The sequence below is a fragment of the Salmo salar genome, chromosome 15 (genome assembly GCF_965601325.2).
Source record: "Salmo salar chromosome 15, fSalSal1, whole genome shotgun sequence".
Taxonomy (NCBI): domain Eukaryota; kingdom Metazoa; phylum Chordata; class Actinopteri; order Salmoniformes; family Salmonidae; genus Salmo; species Salmo salar.
In genome coordinates, this window is record NC_138305.1 from 65,865,343 (window position 1) to 65,874,693 (window position 9,351).

General features: G+C 39.4%; 1 protein-coding gene across 1 annotated transcript; it reads left to right on the forward strand.

Annotated features, from left to right (window-relative positions):
- Positions 1-532: 532 nt before the first annotated feature.
- On the forward strand, positions 533-6,582 carry LOC106571887 (macrophage colony-stimulating factor 1-like). Its single transcript, XM_014145409.3, has 8 exons — positions 533-728; positions 3,946-4,056; positions 4,393-4,455; positions 4,849-5,019; positions 5,185-5,380; positions 5,612-5,763; positions 6,394-6,443; positions 6,540-6,582. Exons 1-8 carry the CDS (start codon positions 687-689, stop codon positions 6,580-6,582), a joined length of 828 nt encoding a protein of 275 aa, XP_014000884.1. The 5' UTR covers positions 533-686.
- Positions 6,583-9,351: the final 2,769 nt, after the last annotated feature.

Consider the following 9,351-nt stretch of genomic DNA (forward strand, 5'->3'; position numbering starts at 1 on the left):
ATGGTACACAAATCTGAAATAGATCGTAAAAAACACCATGTTTCAGTCAATGTACTTACACCAGGATTTTCTTTATTTTCTCTGCCAGTTTCTTTGGCATGTTAACATCCATACTGGGAGAGCTGAAACGTTAAAGAGAATTTCCAATGTCCAGGAATTTACTATAAAATATATGGCACAATGTGTGGAACATCTGTAAGGCATTATTGCCATACTCTACCTGTGTATCTGTGAAGCACTGCGTCTAAGTGTAGTTGCACAGTGGTTCCAAAAGTTTATTCTGTGGAGGGAACCAAGACCACCTAAAACCTTTTAGTTATCTAGAAAGCTAGACCAATATTTGTCTCAGGTCATGACCCACCAGTGGTTATTGGAAAACACCAAGCTGAGATACGGGGCATAGTTTCCTTTGGACCATATGAGAAAGAGCAGAAGGAGGGAGGTCTTAAAATAGTTTCTGAGTTACAGCTAAGACAGGCAGTCACACTGTGAGCTGTAAAACCACATCACTCCATGCTGGGGGAACCTCGGCTTCATCCATGTCAGCTTCTCTTTAGTGCATGCCTTGTCTCCAGAGGTTTACTAGAGAGATTGATCAGGACTAGAAGAGGAGAGACTCATCATCTATCTGCTCCAATGCTACTGACAGAGGAGTCTGGTCTTTTCTATTTTCATAGTTGAGCCAGATGACCCTTCACGTGTCAGCCCACATTCAGTGCAAAACCAAGGTAAGAGATGCAGTTACTTCTGCAGGAAACAATGCTCTTGTGAAGGAAATCTGTTGTCAAAACTGCCTTTGACATTGATGGTATTCTGTTTAATTCATCTACAGTTGAAATTAAAATAAAACAATTAAATAATCTACAGCATACCCTTCATCTTCACTTTTATTTATTTTTTGTAACATTTAACAATTTCAAAGATTTTACTGAGTTATAGTTCACATAAGGAAATCAGTCAATTTAAATAAATAAATTAGGCCCTAATCTGTGGATTTCATATCTTTGGGAATACAGATATGCATCTGTTGGTCATAGATACCTTAAAAAAAGGTAGGGGTGTGGATCAGAAAACCAGTGACCACCATTTGCCTCATGCAGCGTGACACATCTCCTTCGCATAGAGGTGATCAGAGTGTTGATTGTGGCCTGTGGAATGTTGTTCCACTCCTCTTCAATGGCTGTGCGAAGTTGCTGGATATTGGCGGGAACTGGAACACACTGGTGTACACGTCGTTCCAGAGCATCCCAAAAATGCTCAATGGGTGACATGTCTACTGAGTATGCAGGCCATGGAAGAACTGGGATATTTTCAGCTTCCAGGAATTGTTGACAGATCCTTGTGACATGGGGCCATGCATTATTATGCTGAAACATGAGTAGATGGCAGTGGATGAATGGCACAACAATGGGCCTCAAGATCTTGTCACGGTATCTCTGTGCATTCAAATTGTCATCAATAAAATGCAATTGTGTTTGTTCTCCGTAGCTTATGCCTTCCCTGTTGCTTTGATGGTAGAGCATGGTGTTTGCAACACATGGTGTTTGCAACGCCAGGGTTGTGGGTTCGATTCCCATGGGGGGCCAGTATGGAGAAAAAAAAAATAATAATAATAAAAAATGTATGAAATGAAATGTATGCATTCACTACTGTAAGTTGCTCTGGATAAGAGTGTCTGCTAAATGACTAAAATGTAAATGTAAATGCCCATACCATAACCCCACTGCCACCATGGGGCACTCTGTTCACAATGTTGACATCAGCAAACAGCTCGCCCACATGACGCCATACACATGGTCTTCGGTTGTGAGGCCAGTTGGACGTACTGGCAAATTATCCAAAACAACGTTGGAGGTGGTTTATGGCAGAGAAATTAACATTCAATTCTCTGGCAACAGCTCTGGTGGACATTGCTGCAGTCAGCATGCCAATTGTACTCTCCCTTAAACCTTTAGACATCTGTGCCATTGTGTTGTGTGACAAAACTGCTCATTTTACAGTGACAAGATGCACCTGTGTAATGATCCTGCTGTTGAATCAGCTTATTGATATGCCACGCCTGTCAGTTGGATGGATTGTCTTGGCAAAGGAGAAATGCTCACTAACAGGGATGTAAACAAATTTGTGCAAAACATTTGAGAGAAATAAGCTTTTTGTGTAACGCCCTGGCCATAGAGAGGGGTTTTTGTTCTTTATTTTGGTTAGGCCAGGGTGTTACATTGGGTGGGTGTTCTATGTTAATTTTTCAATGTTTTTGTATTTCTTTTTTTGGGGCCGTTTGTGGCTCCCAATCAGGCACAGCTGTAGTTCGTTGTTGCTGATTAGGAGTCACACATAAGTAGCCTGTTTTTCCTTTGGGTTTTTGTGGGTGATTGTTTCTGTTTAGAGTTTTTCCTGACAGGACTGTTTGCCTGTCGTTTTTGTTTATTTTTGTAAAGTGTTCTCTTTTCATTAAATCACCAAAGATGAATACACATCCTCCGCTGCACCTTGGTTTTCTCACGATGACAGCCCTTACATTTTGTGCATTTGGAAAATGTCTGGGATCTTTTATTTCAGCTCATAAAACATGGGACCAACACTTTACATGTTGCATTTATATTTTTTTCTCAGTGTAGCTTGGCTTTTCAGGCTGTACATTTTCAGATTTGTTTCCAATGGGTTTAAAATTAATAGATGTAACTACTGTTGACAAAGATCAAACACGGCATGGATGGTTAACTTCACATCATATGACTATAATGTACAGTACTGCATGAATGTGGGTCATCTGTATGGAAGCTCATTGATTGTTATTTTGGATTATTTCAGAATTCCCCTCAACTAAAGGCCCATCTTATACAATAGGAAAACAAAAACCTGAGTCCAATTTTTTAAATCAAAACCAGGAGATGGGAAGATGCAGAAACAAAGAGAAAACATTCTGTGTCTCATTGGATACTGAGAACAGTGTAGTAAATGTCTATTCAATGATCCACTATGCAACAAAAACAAAAATATGTTTTCAATATTAAAGATTCATAGAAACAAAGTCCATTACAAAATAGGAAATATTATGTTTTATATATTATTTAAAGCTAGATTCCACAGTTGAAACAATAACAAAGCACACACCCTGCCTCTGTTTTGGTAAAAAGTTGAGGGACGGTGCTGGAGAAATGTAACCACTCTCAAATTCATAGACAGAGCTATGGATACAAGGACTGACCATACATGATATAACAATTATAGTTGTGCCATGTTTTGACACTATACAGTGTTTACATTTACGTTGTATAAAAACAATGGACCAAAAAAAAGCTTATTTTGGGTTCTGATGGGGTATGACACTTGAACTAAACTCATGAGGCATTTGTAAGTTACATTTTTAAAGAATTAATAGGTATATACAGATAACTGCCTAAATAAAGTCTTAGTTGGGCTCCCAGAACAGCTTCAATGCGCCTTGGCATAGATTGTCTGGAACTCTATTGGAGGGACGCAACACAATTCTTCCACAAGAAATTCCATAATTTGGTGTTTTGTTGATGGTGGTGGAAAACGCTATCTCAGTCGTCGCTCCAGAGACCCCTCTTTCAAAGTTACTGAGATCTCTTCTTCTAGCCATGGTGGCCAAAATAATGGGCAGTTTTATATATGACCCTAAGCATAAGGGGATGTTTTATTTGCTGAAATAACTCAGGAACCACACCTGTGTGGAACCACCTGCTTTCAAAATGCTTTGTATCCCTCACTTTATTTTGGCAGTTATCATTAATTTATAAGTCCAAAAATTGATGTAGCAACAAAGGATTCTAGCTTTAACATATAACATATTTTTTGAATTAAAAGATGTCAACACATTTTTTACTCTTTTATTTTTCTGTTCATGAAGCTAATACGTTTCACCATTGGTTTCAGGTCTTCATGAGAGCAACAATAAACCATGGTTTCCCTCCCTTTCAGGTAAAGTGTCTGTATGTGATAGTGTTCCTGAGTCTCTCCTTGACCATGGGAGACCCTGGTCCATGCAGACACTCCATCACCAGAGATCACCTGCTGACCATAAGACGCCTGGTGAGTAGTACAGCTGGAACGAACAATATAAAAAAACATGAACACATTAAAGTTGTATAAAACTCTTATAATATCAAAATAATTATACATAACCAAGAGTGATTTATTGGTGAGATTTCCAGAAATACATTTTTGATCAAAGTGGAAAGAACTATGGGGAGTATATCACTGTAAGAAGCATATTAAACTCATGGCTAGAACCATTAGACATTCATTGGGATTGTTGAATGTACAGCATATTCCTGTCATGAATACAAAATATCGAAGTTAATATATATTTAATTAATGACTTCAGACAGATATTTTGGTTTCTTTGTTTATTTCTGTTTTAAATAGATAGATAACCAGTTGCAGAGTGGATGCTCAATAACCTACACATTCATTGAGCGAAGATGTTTGGTAAGGTCATTTTTATGCGTCATGTGCAGTGAAAACATGGGACATCATTGTCAAATTCACAAAGATCATTAGTTTATGCTTTTAGTCGATAATTTTTTGTTTTTTACTTTAAGAAATAAAACTTTGTTTGGTTTTGACACGAAAGGTTATTTGAGAGTAGTGCCAAAAATTATCCAATGTCCACCACATAATTTATCCTAAAAGGACTGTAAAAATAAGCATTATCTATTAGTATTATGGCTAGGTTAATCTTTCCTACCAGCCGGCTCTATGCGGTAGCAATTGCACGTGGGGATGAGGTTATGGCTAGTCTAGAAAAAGTCACTGATATCAAACATACTTCGTATCATAACTAACATGAATATTGACTGTTCTTCTTCCATTCCCTGACAGAGTAAATGTTGTTATGTGAAAGCTGCCCTGCCCTGGATCTTGGAGCTCCTGACCAGCCACTTCAGATACACCCAAGGCTCAGACAACCACAGCTACGTCCTGTCTCTGATCGGTCTCATCCACAACATCTACTCTCAGAGATGTGTACCACAGATCAACGAGGAGCTTGAGGTGAGGGGGATTTGATGCTGAAGATATCTCTTGAATAACAGCCTACGTCGGGTGTTTTAAGAAGGATTTAAGGAACTTAATACTAAGCTCATAAAACTCTTGTATTGATAGGACATGCATCCCATGTACATTTTACCAACATTCCTCTCTGACACTATTGACCAGGATGACCCAGTGAGCTTTGGGATGTCATTAAGAAGCTCCCCATCAGAGGCCCTGGGGAGGGTCCAGGATGTCCTGTCTGAGTACTGGGAGCTGGTGACCACCAGGGACTCCCCAGTAGACTGGAGCTGTGAGAGGGAGTACAGAGACACACAAGAGCCCCCCACAGCCCTCCCTACAGCTTTCTCTCTGACTACAGGTGGGGAACTTCCTCAAGGTTCTTTAGAGGTTCCCTGGCGAAGGCCTAAAACAGAGAATTTCATTGTTATAGATATAATAATACAGTATGGTAATTTAGCAAAGTAGCTTACAGAATCAGACCCACTGTCCTCTGGTGTTGTATGCTTGAACTAGCCGAGCAATCTGATTATCTTAACCTTACTTGTCCATATTATAACTCGGCTGTTATGACCTGTCTCGTCATCCACAGTCAGCACTTTTTGGGACTCAGAGAAAGCCCCTCAGACTGGTCTAGATGGAGACCAAGTTGGAGACCTGAAGTTTGATTTCATGGTCATAACTCCATCAGTCTGTGGAGGAATGATGTTCATATTCACTCTCTATTGCCTCATCAAACACAAGGTAATAATACATACTTACAAGTTACATATACATTGTATTTTAGTAATTTAGCAGACGCTCTTATCCAGAGCGACTTGCAGGAGTGAGTGCATACATTTTCCTACTGGTCCCCATGGGAATTGAACCAGCGCATTACAAGCACCATGCTCTACCAACTGAGCCACACTGGACCACGTGTGAGTTGAAGTTAACCTTTTACTGCAGAGGTCTAAATCAGGGTCACAGAGTGTTTCTTGGTAGTCTTAAACAAACTATGGTCTTAAGAAAAGAAGACACCTGTATCATGTCAGATAGAGAGTTGAAATTGATTCAATTTTGAGTTTGCATCCCCATATTATACGTTATGTAGATCACAAAAGACTGAAATATAACTCAACCATTTGACATAGAAACATCCGATTTTCGGGAAAGAGAAAAATATATAATGTTTATAAAATGAATATTAATGTTTATTAATTAATTAATATTCATAACATTCCGCCAATGTGATTTGGTCATTTGGCTGCAGGAATTAATAAACAGCATTGAAGACCCCTACTGCGTATAAATGCAGTATCACAGTAAAAAAGGAATAAAAAAATAAATGCAATTGACACATTTGTTTATTTGTGTGATTTTGTTCCATCACAGATGTTCCACAGTACTTATCATCACACATCACAAGTGTACCAAAACTCAAGGTAAAGTATCACACAGTATCTACAGAAATCGAAACAATGTAAAATGATGACAAACAACACATACATGTGACTTCTAATTCAAAGTTTTACTTATAGTTTGCATACAGATATTCAGGACATTGAGATGCAGGCGCAATAAAGTGAGTATTATTTTCAGTCTATCTATCATCTGTCAGTCTGTCCATGTACAGTATCTGCTGAATACTGAATACTCCTCTTCTCTGCCAGAACGCCATTAAAATACAGATTGCTACAGATGGAGGAGCACATCTGGAGATGAGGATTTACATGAAGCACTCATATCTGATACACACAGTCCAATAGTGTTACACATTCCATAGACAGTCTTTTTCTGGCCTGCAAGCACCATAAGCACTATCAATGGATTTTAATGGACCTTCTCTTTTTGAGAAGGCTATGCAAGTAGGCTATTCAAGTAGGGGGTATTGTGTGTGTATACAGTACATTCAGAAAGTATTCAGACCCCTTGACTTATTTCACAGTTTTATGTTACAGCCTTATTCTAAAATATATTCAATATTTTTTTTCCCCTCATCAATCTATACACACAATACATCATAACGACAAGGCGAAAACAGGTTTTTAGACATTTCTTACTTACATAAGTATTCAGACCCTTTGCTATGAGACACGAAATTGAGCTCAGGTGCATCCTGTTTCCATTGATAATCCTTGAGATGTTTCCACAACTTGATTGGAGTTCACCGGTGGTAAATTCAATTGATTGGACATGATTTAGAAAAGCAAACACCTGTCTATATAAGGTCCCATGGTTGACAGTGCATGTCAGAGCAAAAACCAAGCCATGAGGTCGAAGGAATTGTCCGTAGAGCTCCGAGACAGGATTGTGTTGAGGCACAGATCTACGATAAAGCCTGATAGTGGCAGCATCATGCTGTGGGGATGTTTTTCAGTGGCGGGGAGACTAGTCAGAATTGAGGGAAAGATGAACGGAGAAAAGTACAGAGAGATCCTTGATGACAACCAACAGTACAATGATCCTGATCACACAGCCAAGACAAAGCAGGAGTGGCTTCGGGACAAGTCTCTGAATGTCCTTGAGTGGCCCAGCCAGAGGCCGGATGTCACGTCCTGACCAGCAGAGGGAGGTATGGTATCAGTTTTGGGTCAGGATGTGGCAGGTTTTTTGTATGTTATCCTGTTAGGGCTAGGGGGCAGTATTGACACGGCTGGATAAAAAACATACCCGATTTAATCTGGTTACCACTCCTACCCAGTAACTAGAATATGCATATACTTATTACATATGGATAGAAAACACCCTAAAGTTTCTAAAACTGTTTGAATGGTGTCTGTGAGTATAACAGAACTCAAATGGCAGGTCAAAACCTGAGAGATTCCTTTACAGGAAGTGGCCTGTCTGACCATTTCTTGAACTTCTTTTCCATCTCTATCTTTTACTAAGGATCTCTGCTCTAACGTGACACTTCCCACATCTTCCATAGGCGCTCAGAGCCCGGGAAAAAACAGAATGTCGTCATTCCAGCCCCAGGCTGAAACACATTATCGCCTTTCTCAAGTGGCCGATCAAGGGACTCTGGGCTTATGCGCGTGACCCGACCGCCCCCGCCTTTGTGATTTTTTCCTCTGTTTGCCGAAAAGGAGATTCCCTGTCGGAATATTATCGCTTTTCTACGAGAAAAATGGCGTAAAAATTGATTTTAAACAGCGGTTGACATGCTTCGAAGTACGGTAATGGAATATTTAGAATTTTTTTGTCACGAATTGCGCCATGCGCGCGACACTTCTTTACCATTTCGGATAGTGTCTGGAACGCACGAACAAAACGCCGCTATTCGGATATAACGATGGATTATTTTGGACCAAACCAACATTTGTTATTGAAGTAGCAGTCCTGGGTGTGCATTCTGATGAAGACAACAAAAGGTAATCAAACTTTTATAATAGTAAATATGATTATGGTGAGTGCTAAACTTGCCGGGTGTCTAAATAGCGAGCCCGTGATGCCTGGGCTATGTACTTAGAATATTGCAAAATGTGCTTTCACCAAAAAGCTATTTTAAAATCGGACATATCGAGTGCATAGAGGAGGTCTGTATCTATAATTCTTAAAATAATTGTTATGCTTTTTCTGAACGTTTATCGTGAGTAATTTAGTAAAATGTTAGCGAATTCCCCGGAAGTTTGCGGGGGGTATGCTAGTTCTGAACGTCACATGCTAATGTAAAAAGCTGGTTTTTGATATAAATATGAACTTGATTGAACAAAACATGCATGTATTGTATAACATAATGTCCTAGGGTTGTCATCTGATGAAGATCATCAAAGGTGAGTGCTGCATTTAGCTGTCTTTGGGTTTTGGTGACATTATATGCTGGCTTGAAAAATGGGTGTCTGATTATTTCTGGCTTGGTACTCTGCTGACATAATCTAATGTTTTGCTTTCGTTGTAAAGCCTTTTTGAAATCGGACAGTGTGGTTAGATTAACGAGAGTCTTGTCTTTAAATGGCTGTAAAATAGTCATATGTTTGAGAAATTGAAGTAATAGGATTTTTAAGGTTTTGAAAATCGCGCCACAGGCAAGCGTCCCACCTAGCCCATAGAGGTTAACCACCTAACCGAGGAACTCAATTTAACCTTGCGCAATACCCTAGATGCAGTTGCACCCCTAAAAACTAAAAACATCTGTCATAAAAAACTAGCTCCCTGGTATACAGAAAATACACGAGCTCTGAAGCAAGCTTCCAGAAAATTGGAACGGAAATGGCGCCACACCAAACTGGAAGTCTTCCGACTAGCTTGGAAAGACAGTACCGTGCAGTATCGAAGAGCCCTCACTGCTGCTCGATCATCCTATTTTTCCAACTTAATTGAGGAAAATAAGAACAATCCAAAATTTCTTTT

Excerpts from the sequence above, each read along its gene's own strand:
- LOC106571887 (XM_014145409.3), top strand. The coding sequence starts at position 687 with ATGACCCTTCACGTGTCAGCCCACATTCAGTGCAAAACCAAG. Across the intron at positions 729-3,945 it reads ACATTCAGTGCAAAACCAAG|GTAAAGTGTCTGTATGTGAT; the intron begins GTAAGAGATGCA and ends CCTCCCTTTCAG. Across the intron at positions 4,456-4,848 it reads TCATTGAGCGAAGATGTTTG|AGTAAATGTTGTTATGTGAA; the intron begins GTAAGGTCATTT and ends ATTCCCTGACAG.